At 30.7% G+C, this 12,778-nt stretch overlaps 1 protein-coding gene across 8 annotated transcripts in view; it reads left to right on the top strand.

The window, feature by feature from the left end:
• LOC148626032 (MAP/microtubule affinity-regulating kinase 3-like) overlaps positions 1 to 12,778 on the top strand; it is a 37,367-nt gene that overhangs the window by 7,737 nt on the left and 16,852 nt on the right. For 7 of the 8 annotated variants that reach the window (XM_088569623.1, XM_088569621.1, XM_088569619.1 and 4 more), the window contains exons 4-13: positions 1,008 to 1,056; positions 2,787 to 2,852; positions 3,211 to 3,281; positions 6,099 to 6,155; positions 7,069 to 7,204; positions 8,012 to 8,112; positions 8,446 to 8,565; positions 9,487 to 9,586; positions 11,884 to 11,996; positions 12,333 to 12,525. In XM_088569623.1, coding sequence (XP_088425749.1) covers positions 1,008 to 1,056; positions 2,787 to 2,852; positions 3,211 to 3,281; positions 6,099 to 6,155; positions 7,069 to 7,204; positions 8,012 to 8,112; positions 8,446 to 8,565; positions 9,487 to 9,586; positions 11,884 to 11,996; positions 12,333 to 12,525 — 1,006 coding nt within the window. Of the gene's footprint in view, positions 1 to 1,007; positions 1,057 to 2,786; positions 2,853 to 3,210; positions 3,282 to 6,098; positions 6,156 to 7,068; positions 7,205 to 8,011; positions 8,113 to 8,445; positions 8,566 to 9,098; positions 9,199 to 9,486; positions 9,587 to 11,883; positions 11,997 to 12,332; positions 12,526 to 12,778 lie in introns of all 8 variants that reach the window. The other variant, XM_088569616.1, reaches the window with a different exon arrangement.

Raw genomic sequence — 12,778 nt, 5'->3', positions numbered from 1 at the left:
TTGGACAGAGTTGAGTTTCTTCTACTCTCTTGTGTGTATTCACTTTATTGATGAAGCTTTTATCTATAAAACATGGCTTCCAAATAGTACTTTAATTAATAGCCACACATGGTATTGATAATCGCATATTTATGCAATGTTATTTTTCTCATAGCATATGTTACATTACAGTTGGAATGCTTGGCTAAATTCTATAACAAATGTTTACATGTTCATCAAAATATTGTTTAGTTCTGGTTGTATATCCTGGTATTGTTGTCTGTAATGTATGACATGTTGAGTTAGCAGTGCTAAGGACAGAGTTATGATTATATAAAGAAATTTCTGTTTCCCTATTAGTTTGTATGGGAAGAAATATCAGGTGCTTATTACATTATCCCCAGCAAAAAAAGTTGTTGAGTATTGAGGAATCCCCGTGTCTGTTTATCAGCACATCTATCCTTTCATCTGTTCACTTTTCTTGTAAATGCAACTCCACCTAAACCATGAAAGTGATTTGTGACATTTATAAATTAAGGTCAATCAAATCATTCAGTTTATTTTTTATTCAATTTATAGGCATGTTAGACATTATCAATCCTTTCCTTGAAAATTCCCAATGACTAGCCCAAATTATAGAGAACTGTGTAGGATTTAACTAGTCCGAAACATGAAATGTACAAATCATTTTACTAGCCCAAACCAATTTTTACAAGTCCTGGGTTTTGGGTTAGTGGCTAGTGGCTAAAGGTGAGCACTGCGTTATACATGTAAGTTGAAGTGTATTGAGGAATATAGTCATTGTCTTGATTCCTTCAGGTAATCTATTAATCTCACATAAGTGATGGATAGTGTTCTCTTTTTGGTCTTGCACATAGAAAGTCCGATTCTTTTTGTAGTCAAATACATTCATATTTCAACACAAGCAAACCTGACAGCCATACAAGTCATATATTTATTTTGTACATTGAAAGTAACAAAATGAGTTAGTTCAAATGATTGATTTATATTATTTTTCTCCATTTCAGCTTTTTCGTGAAGTTAGGATTATGAAAATGTTGGATCATCCAAATATTGGTAAGATGTTATATATGATCACTATGTACATGTATAATTTTTGCTCTTTGCTGGTGATGGGTTAAATACAGAAAGGGACTTAATGAATACTGTGTTTACTGCACACAGATATGTATTCAGGAGTTTATGGGGGAAAATTGTAGAAATGACTGTTATTGGACCAATAGGTTCAGCGAAAGTGGTCTCATGTCTTGTCTGCAATTCCTCAACAACTTGCAGGATTAGTATGAAACTTAATAGGGTGTTAAATTACCATTTTAGGGATGCATATATTGTTGGGAAATTATGGATAAAGTAAATTTGCTGTAATTTGTCGATAACAAAAAATAGTACTTATTGTGGTTTAGAAATGGCAGCAAAATTGTGTGGGAAAAGTGCTTAGTCTTTCCATCATAAAAAAAGTATACAATATGAATTGTGTGTTCATATGGTTCCTAAATGTGAAGGGTTTCTACAGGCTGTGGAGGCTGGTGTAAGTCCTGTTCGGGGCAGTCTAGTTTGTGCCGACTCTCTGCAGGTACAAATGTACTTGAGAGACATTACTTTCCATGCTGTAAAAATGTTGTGATGTCTTTTTATTTAAGGATTCATAGTTATTCTTGTTAAGGTGGTGCTTGGATTGCACTGCTGTAAAATGTTAAATAATCTTGCTACCAAAGGTATTGAAAAGTGGAAATGATTTGGGGGTTGTGACTTGAATTGATTTAGAAATGTGGTGCTAGAAATAAGCATTATCCTGCGTATTACTCTGCTTGCTAGTTTTGATAATCCTCTCGTATCACTCATGATTTTCATGGAACTACATGTATATTACAAGATATGCTTATGTACTCACATGTAGGCCTCACATGTGCTGGAGCAGGAGGGAGTTGTTCGCTGAAGGATAGTTCTACTTTATTCATGAATTCTTGTATATAAAAAAATACCTGATAAGTAACATTTGTCACACTAAATTATATTTGTGTGTCATTTTCTGATGCATATCACATCAGATTCTATATTTAGTAAATATTGACTTGTGTTGTATTGTGCATATTGTATATGTTAGTTTAAATATATTTAAAAAATAATATTGAATCATGGACAAGAAATAAAAGATTTTAGAATAAGAAGAAGTATTAAACTGAAGAGTTGAAGTGTACTAGTGAAATTCAAAGATTTATGAATTGATGTATTCATGCATAGCCCTTTGTGCAAAATTTCATAAAAAAATTGATTTAGAGAAAGAAATTGGTTTATCTTGAATTGAAAAAAAAGAGGAGAATTTTTGTAATTTATAGGCACATACTATGTATACTATTTTTTGTGACATGAAGTAGATCATGAAGATGCTTTCTAATAGGGGTGTCACAGTACATATTTTCGACAGATAGTTACAATATTGCATAGAAATGACAATATTTTATAGAAAATAGTTTGACTGCAAACCTCAAGTTCTATCTATGTCACTTGACATGGCTGCCTTGTATCACATGTAAACGTTAAAATTCATTTTTGAATCATAAATTAATATTTCAACTCTTCTTTTTCATAAAATTTACTATAATATCCTGTGTATAGTATGGATAAACCAAATTATACCTACATGAACATGCCATGTGATTTACCAGTGATTTTGTTTCATATGGTGAATATGTTTCTCCTTGCCTTTTCTAAAATATATACTGGTAAGTAGTATTAGAGCTGAATGTGGTTTAATTGAAGTATTTATTTTCTTTTTTTTTTTATAGTAAAACTATTTGAAGTAATACAGACAGAAAAGACTTTATATTTGGTTATTGAATATGCAAGTGGGGGTAAGTATTTTTAAGTTCTTATTTCATTTAATTAATCGTATGGTGATATTGATTGAATTGTGATTAAATACAGTTCCTTATGTCAGTGGTATATTTAGTTTTGATTAAGTGGAGATATAGATATATTGATTTAACTCTTTGATCTATTTATTTGTCTTCTCTTGAAGCTTTCCAGGGCATAGATTAAGAGTAGAACAATAATCATAGCCAATGAAATTTAAAAGTATTGCAATAAATGATTAGTGGAAAAAATGTAATTAGGAAATATTAACATATCTGATAGGAAATTGAGAATGATAAAGTCCTGATGTTGCAAGCCAAAGTGAATTCAGCTTTTAACTATTGTTCTTTGTTTTAGGGGAGGTTTTTGACTACCTTGTTGCACATGGCAGAATGAAAGAAAAAGAAGCCAGGTCTAAATTTAGACAAGTATGATGTTTTCATTTTATCAGTATAGACATGAATTGATAGTGAAATGATTATTTCTACAGGATCATTATTTCATTAGTTGTGAGGGTGAATATTTTAACAGCTGGAATGCTTTAGTAACTATTTAGTCAGGGATATACATCTGTTCAGCACATATGACATTGATGAAGGCATTATGTCATAACTTAGTACTGCTTATTGTTGAAATGCATGATTGTACGGAATAATAATCTTGGAGTTGAGCAATACGATGGTTTAATTTGAGATTGAATATTCCATTTCAATATCTAATTCTTAAAAAATAAAAGAAATTTTTTCTTTGAACTGTATATTTAGCATGTTTAGTGTACTTGCTTTTTGGTGAGAACTATCTCTAAATGTTTGGTTAAGTAATGGCAACTGTCAGTATTATAAAATCTAATTAATAAATAGGAATATTTCTTAATGACAGGTAATTTGTTCCATGTATTACTTTAGTAAAGTTAACAAAAAACAAAACAAAACAAAAATTTAGGTAATATGTTTTAGTATCAGAAATTTGATTCTGTCTTTGAAATTATACATGTATTAAGGAACAATGGCCACATAGTTAAACTCATATGCAATACACTCAAGATTTTCTGTTTTAAGATTTTCAAGAACAGCAGAAGTTATAAAACAAGCTTGACCTGTGCTTTATAAATGTATTTAGATAGGTCAATTGATGGACACTCCAAATTTCATTCTCCCAATAGCTTACCAGGTTATAATGCCAACTATCTTTATTCTAGAGTTTTGGTGATGCTAAACCATTTATGTGTTTGTATTGATTTTATTGTATTGGAGCCATTCCCAACTCCTGATCCGGTTAAAGTCTCCATTACAGCTAGTGACATCCAATTAATTGACTTTAATACAAGACCAGGCTTCTGGAGCACTTCACTTCTCTTCAGATATTTATATAAGCATGATATCATTGATTTTACCATAAATTTCTCAAATGGAATTATATAGAGATTAAGTAAAATATAAAAATGGCCAACATGTGTTGCTTAGTAGATAGTTAAAGCACTGTAATAGCTTTAAAATCTCATTTGAAGTTGTCTTGTAAGAGAAAAAATCAAACATCATAAAGCCCAAAAGGTACTTGACTGCAATAGCTGTAGGTCATCATTGATTTCTGGAGTTTTCTGTTTTATTCATATATTTATGATAATAATAATTACAGTAAGATGAGTCGATATTATATGTGTTTATTTGCATACTAGCTGCAACAGGCTAATGAGCAGTTAACAAAAATCCATACAGAGTTTTAATTGAATAGCACATTTATAGGAGGTTTGCATTAGTTTAGGTTCCATTAATGATATTTCTGAATTAAAGTCTGCATAGTTGGCAGAAATTCACTTGATTTTACGGAGATCAGTCCTAAAGTCAGCAACAGGCTTGAGGTGAATACACTGCAAAGATAATTACCATACTTATTATAGATGATTTCTCCATGGGATGTGTTTAAATAATTAATGGTGTTATATTATGTTATAACACTTGTAAATGTCTTTAGGATTTCTGGTTTTAGGGCACTATAGTATAGTCAGTTTTATCTTCACTTAAAGTTACCTATGTTAACGGGAATGGATGAGAGAAATGCATCATTTCCATTTCTGTGGAAGTTAATTTTATTTAATCAGATATTATTTTAGGCCAAAGAAAAATAAATGTTTCTAGTTTATCAATCCTACGTATCCTCTTTTTTCCACCAATCCTAAACAATTTACATTCTCTGACATATTTTTAGAACCAGATATTCTGTTTAAAATCAATGAAGTACTTTTGCAAAGCCTCAACTAAAAATATTTCATTCTTCCAATTCATAGATAAGAGAAAAATATTTTGATTGAGTTAAAACTATCCCATACTTACAAGTTTTACCTGAGGTTGGTTGGTACTGGGCAAGTGGTAGTAGGGTTGGTATTGGACATTTTGGAGGTTTGGTATTGGGCAAGTGATATTAAGGTTGGTACTGGAAAAGTGACAGTTAGTATTGGGCATGTGATAGGAAGGTTGGTTTTGGGCATGTGATTGTAGAATTGGTTTTAGGCAAGTGATTATAGGGTCAGTATTGGTAAGTGATAGTAGGATTGGTACTGGGCAATTGATTGTAGGATTGGTATTGGGCAAGTAATAAGAGGTTTGGTATTAGGCAAGTGATAGTATAGTTGGGTTTAGGCAAGATATTGTAGGGTTGGTATTGGGCAGGTAGTTGGGAGGATGTTATTAGGCAAGTGATTATAGGATCAATATTGGGCAGTGATATATTAACTTTAATCAAATAGAATTACATGCAAATGAATATAACATTCTATTATATAGGTAGCAGTGATTTACCAAATGTTCCCTGTGTAAAAATTTTCGATTATTCACAATGAATTATATTCGTTAGTTTCACTCTTACTTTCTCCTGCCAAAATGTCACAACATGAATATTAATTCGCCGTTCACAAAATTTAAAAACCATATTGAAAATAGCAATAAATGATGAAGAAAATCTACATTGTAAATAGGATAATCAATTGGTTTTCATGAATACCCAGAATATAACCAATCATGCCAGGATGTGTTAAGATTTAAATTGTGTGTGGAACAAGTTCCACACACTCGTTGAATCTAGACAGTGATCAAATTTTGGTTATTCACTCTTCCCAGTTAATTGTCCTTTTATTGCCTACCTACCCTTCCGATTGTAATTTTTATGATATAGGAAACGCACACAATGTACAATTGACCCGGAATTGTTGACACACATACTGACATTTTTATTTTTTTTTTCCATTTTAGATTGTTTCTGCAGTTCAGTATTGTCATCAAAAGCATATAGTACATAGAGATTTGAAGGTAAATCATCAATTAATAAAAAAAACTGAATAAGGTGAGAATGTTGTGGTGTAAAACACTTAATTCATGGTCCAAATTGAGGATACACTTGCTGATCAGGGTTCTACATTTGAGTGTTTTGCACCATTACATCTTAAGTTTTTTTATTGTTACTCTGTCCATGTTTCACACTGACATGGCAGTATTATTATATATTGCACAAATTACTTGATGTATTATTGATTTTCATTATCATTTGCATTGATATTTTCTGTATTTACATGAATAAGTACCAGTAATAAATTCTTCTAAAATGAAGAAAAGCTTTATGATCATTGAGCATTTCTTTCATCCATAGTGAATATTTTGATTCCATGACGGTTATCAATTTATGAATGTTTAGTGTTCAGTAGTAATAGTCAGGTGAAACAGGAAATGCTTCTGAAGAAACAAAAATTCTAATCACCTTTTATTTTGTCAGCCCTGTTATTATCCTAGTTAACTTCCAATATGGTTTAATCATCATGACACAGACTTTACATTGTCTGAATTATCATAGTTCAATAAATCCCTTCCCTCTGGGAGCATACTGAATTATATTGGTGTTGACGGAATTTCCTATCAGAATTTATACTGGGTTTCTACGTGAATTTTAACACTAAGTTCTACACTGGGAAAAAAGTGTAAATGGATTTTGAAAATAAATACGTGTGTGTGTGTGTGTGTGTATATATCTATATAGCTATTATTTTTTTCAGTTTCTGCAGGTTTGATTTCAAGCCTTGAATACTTGGAGTTCTTTGAAATGCTGAATGTTTTTAAAGGACCTGTTCTGTTTTTGTTTTTTGTTATTCGTCCATTTTTTGAGACAGTAATGTTGTGTTGCTTGTCTTTAAAATTGGTTTTAAAGTGATGATATTTATTTGTTTTACAGGCAGAAAACTTGCTGTTAGATGGAGATATGAATATAAAAATAGCTGACTTTGGTTTTAGTAATGAATTTGTTCCTGGAAACAAATTAGACACTTTCTGTGGGAGCCCTCCTTATGCTGCACCAGAATTATTTCAGGGTAAACATATTTTTGATTAGTCTGATAAATTGTTAACGTCATGATTCATGGACAAAATGTTAACACTGATTGAAAGAGATCTAAAGTTATGGTTTATTGACCTTTCATAATTTCAATACACGCCATGATGAGCTGACCCTTACACTTTAGAACTCATCGTGAATTGAAGAAAGATATTTAATAAAATATACTAATAAAAATACTAAAATAGATCTAAGATGGACTAATTTTTGAAAGAGAAAAAAAATTAAGCTAATGAAGAAAAAAAATAACTTGATTGAACCTCCAGTATACTGTTCGTTTAAAAAAAAAAGCTTTCCCTAAATGTTCAATTGAAATTGCTATGATGCATCAAAATTTTAGTCAAGGAAGGATTCAAAATAAACTTCATCTTATTTATCAAATCTTAAGTTATAAAAGAATTCAGAATAAAATGTCAGGTCTAGACTTGTTTGAAATAGATCATCTTTTATGTTCTTGGTACAGAAAGTAGACTTGGGTTTACATTGGTATATCATCAGTTTTATACAACCTTGGATCACTGTCACCTATGATTTATTTTCATCTTAATTTCATTAACCCATCATATTTTGTTCATGAAGCTTGAACAGATATCCAAGTATTCCACCAGTCTATTTCTGCCTCTCAATATGTAGAATAGGAACCATTGAGCTCGCTACATTGAATAAAATCATTTGCAAGAGCCATTCTGGTGAAGTGGTGACTGAGTGTCACAGAATACAAGCTTTTCATCTTAGTATGAACATAAAAGTTTGAATATGTTGTATATATATCTTTTCTTTTTAGGAAAGAAATATGATGGTCCTGAAGTAGATGTATGGAGTTTAGGTGTCATATTATATACACTAGTCAGTGGGTCATTACCATTTGATGGTCAAAATTTAAAGGTATATAACACTTAAATAACTGTTTCTTACTATGAAAATTTAAGCAGTTATCTTTCATTCAACCCTTGTTTCCATTTGTTTTTTGACTAAAATTACAGACTAATATTTTCTACATTGAACCAAGGAAAGGTTGTTATTAAAGCAAATGTAATTTGATCTATAAAAGGGGTTTGTTTGTAAATCTTTGAGTAATGCTAGAGTAAATGGACATTAGCATTTAATCATGATAAAGAAATTAATAATATGTTAATAATTTCTTTTTTTGTTAACAAGAAATTTATGTATTCTCATGAACCATAACTGACACCACTTATTTTTAATTTTTTTTTTCAGGAATTAAGAGAAAGAGTTTTACGTGGAAAATATAGAATACCTTTTTATATGTCTACAGACTGTGAAAATTTATTAAAAAAGTTTTTAGTATTAAATCCTACAAAAAGGGCTAGTTTAGAGGTAAGTCTAGGCTTATGTGCAGATAAATGAAACTTGTAATTTTAAGCTATGCTGTAAATGTGTCTTAAAATGGGGGTTAAAGTTTTCTCAATTTTAACTAGTCTTCAAGCTTTCATTTTACCAAACCCAAAATTCTTGTATACCAATTTCAAACTTTGAATACCCAAAATTGACCACTAAAAGATAGAACTTGTCAAGTAATGTATATATTTATGACTTTATTTTAGATAATGTTTAAAGTAACAATATTGATTTAACTTATACTAGAGAGAAAAAAAAGGTGTATGAAACAAAGCAATTCAATAGATTTTGTGGAATTTAGGTAGGAATTAATGAACATACTAAAGATTAGCTGCGAAACGTAGCTCTAACAATTTTTTTGTATTTTTTTAAAAGTTAGATCACAAAATCAAAAAAAAAAAAAAAAGGATCAAGAGCTACGATTTCGCAGCTAACTAAAGCTATGATCAGATGTCAGCCTAAGAAGCAAAACAAGACTTCATGTAAATTCTTGATTTCTTCTATTGTACCAGAATATAATGCGAGACAAGTGGATGAATGTAGGTTTTGAGGATGATGAACTTTTACCTTTTGTCGAACCCCCAGCCGATGTACTTGATCCTGTTCGTATAGGTAATGTTCCAGCAGTGGACACACCCCCACGGTTACTTAAGAGTAACAGTTAATGTTGTTATGTATAGTGTATTGTTAAGTTCCAAGGTTTTCAATGAACATCCACAATGTTGATTCATTGAAAACAGAATTGGTTGAAGCATGTGGGCACCCTGAATGATTTCAGCAATGATTTGCTGTAGAAACAATTTAGTAGTTTATTAATCTACACTGCTTCTTCCAACTATATCAGTGTTTTAGTTTACAAAACATTAGTGTCTACTTTTGTTCTTTATTTTGTGTCGTCAGAATATAATGAAGGACCGATGGAACAATATGGGTTACGAAGACAAAGAATTAAAACCTTTTCAAGAGCCGCCCAAGGATCTTTTAGATTCAAAGCGGATAGGTAAAGTCTTTATAAGCAATGTCTAGAATACTAAGAAACATTCATTTAATCATGGTAATAATATGCAAGAATTAGAAATTGAATGTTAAATATTTATTTTATGTAAGATGTAGATTAAGTGTAAGAGGCTTTTATTGTTTCTTTGTTGAAAAGACATTGCTTAAGATGTGTAACCCTCATTTTCCTCATTTTGATAACAGTTTTGTTGTCATGTGTGTGTGTGTGTTTGTCACCATAGAAATTTGGGATGGTAACAAGGCACAGTAGTGATAGATTTTAAAGTAACTTATATTATCTCTTTACTTATGGCAATGTTGACAAAAAGACAGAAATGGGCCTTGTTATATCTCTAAGTTTGTGATTGCCATAAGAAAGTTAATGCTATGAAACTAGTATATTAGTTGTCAAAACAATGATTCTGTTTTTGTGTTTTTTTGTGTAAATATTGTGGAATTTGTGTAGGCATTAGAGGTTTAAAGAAAGCATTAGGTTGTTTGATCATTGATTTAATGTAGAGTAGGAACTTCATTGTGGCAATCACTTGCATTTTTGAATGTTGTATCATTGGATGTAGTTGTCAGTGTTGTCAAGCAAGCATCTGTTATTTCTTTACTGGAAGATAAGTTTTATTTCTTCAAACTTAGTGTAATCAGATATACATCTATCCTTGTGTTATCATAGTTCATGATAATTTAGTCATTTATACATAGTGACTATATCATGCTGGGTTCAATTTTAAAAATAAAATAACTAAGTACCTTAACAATGAGATTTAATCCAAAAACAAAACACTACTGATAAATTGTTCAAATTCTTTCTAATTCTCAGGTAATTGGATATTCAGTTTTACTTCGTAGTAACTAGCTTTGAATGCTAAAGGAATACTTTTATGAATTGTGCTCTTGGGAACATCCCAATTTTTTTTATTTTATTTATTTTTTTTTTTGTGCCATAGAACTCCCAAATATACTCATCTATAAATTGTGTTATTTTAGACTAAATTTTTAACTGTTGGGAAGGGTTCTAACTTAACAACAAGATTTAGCTTACGAACTAAAATTTTCTACTTGAACTGACATGAGCATGACACCCAACACTGAACAGCCAGACTGGCACCTTTTATTCCAATGTTAAATTGCAAATGTCAGTTTTAGGAAGAGTGCCTTCATCTTCTACCTTTTACTGCTGAAATATGATGAGTAAAAGAATATTTACTGTTTAGTCTTTATTTTGCCACAGTACTGGCCTTTTATGATTTTATTTGTATTTCCCACTCATCCATTTTGTGTATTGATTTTTACCTGTGTACACTCATATAGCCAAAAACCCAAAGATGTAATAGAAACGTGACCGGATAACGTACCATAATTTGTGACGAAAGTAATAAATAGTTCAGTTGGTAATGACAACAAGAATTTCTTTTTCTTTAAGGTAAAACCTCTTAACTTACTGAAATATCCCCAACTGAGTTATTGTAGTATCATAAACTTTCTGTTTTATTCTTTGTTGTTTACTATATTTATAATTTTAATTTGGGTTATTGGTTGTGCCAAAATTCGAATGAATGAGAAAATGGCTGTATCAAAACAATCGACATGGCTTGTCAAGAATTTAATTACTTTCTACTATAAAAACTACTCTGGCTTGGAATTATTTATTTCAATATTTATTGAAGTTATCAAAACAAACAGGTATACTCATTGTAATTATATAATGTTAGCAATGCAGCTGTCAGAAATTAGTCCTACTTACAAGTGGTTCAAAGCTAGGCTCCAGAAATTTGGACTGAAAAGGGGGGTCTGACTTTCTGCAGGAGGATCGACTTATACTTGAGTATATATACACAAATTGCATGAAAAATCAGAAAATGATAATTGAAGATAATATTTTTTTCTAAGATAATTACTCTTTTTGTTATGTTCCACAAATGTTATTAAGGGGCGTTTGAAGATAAGTTATTTCATCCATGATTTCGTTTAACATATGACTTAGGAAGTCATTTTTATTACTTGAATGATTTAAATCTGTTGTGGTAGTAATATTTTACTTTAACATACAGTTTCATTTTCTTTTGTTACTTATCATTTTTTATTGTAAAAGTAGTTCTAAATTTACTTATTTTTCCCCAGTATTCACTTACATGTACATGTATGAAGTCATGTTCTATGTTTCACATATCATTTAGACATGCAGGATTTCATGTATATTTCATGTACTGTAATTACTTAAACTTCTTAACTAATTACTGACATGCTATCAATGTAGTCAGGTATAATTTTAATGTCTTTACATTACAGAGGTTATGGTGCAAATGGGTTACAATAGGAAAGATATTGAAGATTCTATAACACATCAAAAATATGATGACATTCAAGCTACATATCTACTGTTAGGCCGTAGGACATTAGATGTAAGTGAAAGCTGAATTTTAAAAAGTATAAATTAGTTTTATAGATTTTGTTGGTAGATAATAAACTGAAAATGAAGTTCTTATGTAAGTCCATTTTGAATTGTTCACAACTAATTCTTCTGATGTATGACAAATAATTCTTCTTGTAATAGGGGTACATGTGAAAGCTAAAAAAAAAAAAATAATAAAAAAAAAAACAACAACAGCAACAGAAAAAAAAGCAAAAAAAAAAAACCAGAAAGGCACTTGCAATATACATTTGGTTTGTTTAAATACATTTAATCATTTATATTAGCAGATAATGTTCATATTTTTTTTTGTTCCTTTTTTTCTCAGTTGGATGGAAGTGATCGTTCAGGTAGCAGTCAATCATTGAGAAATCTACCATTATCGTCATCGTCTAATCGCCCTCATAGTGAAAATACAGCCAATAATAACCAGTCTCCTAACAAGGTCACTAGAAGTCAGTCAGCGACGAGTAGTAGTAGTAGTCAGGGCCGCAGGCGGTACAGTCATGGTGGTGATAAGGGTACGTATACATGTAGTTGTGAAAGAAGATAAAAGTTCACTATAAAGAAGTATAGTTGGGTATTAATTTAGTTTAATGAATTGACATAAAGTAATCTTCATTCTGTGCAGGTGATAATGAATACAAGATTTCCCATTTTTGGATTTTTGATTTATCAAAATACCTTATGTCGCTGGTTCATGCCTTGAACTTCCCTACTGTTTCTGAACACTAGACAAAAATAAAGTCCAAATGTAATTCCTTCAATACAGCT

This window comes from Perna viridis, chromosome 2, assembly GCF_037379345.1.
Source record: "Perna viridis isolate PV_CMFRI_1.1 ecotype Kerala chromosome 2, ASM3737934v1, whole genome shotgun sequence".
Lineage (NCBI taxonomy): Eukaryota > Metazoa > Mollusca > Bivalvia > Mytilida > Mytilidae > Perna > Perna viridis.
Note: the sequence above shows the minus strand (reverse complement) of the source record. Positions and strands in the feature narration are given on the sequence as shown.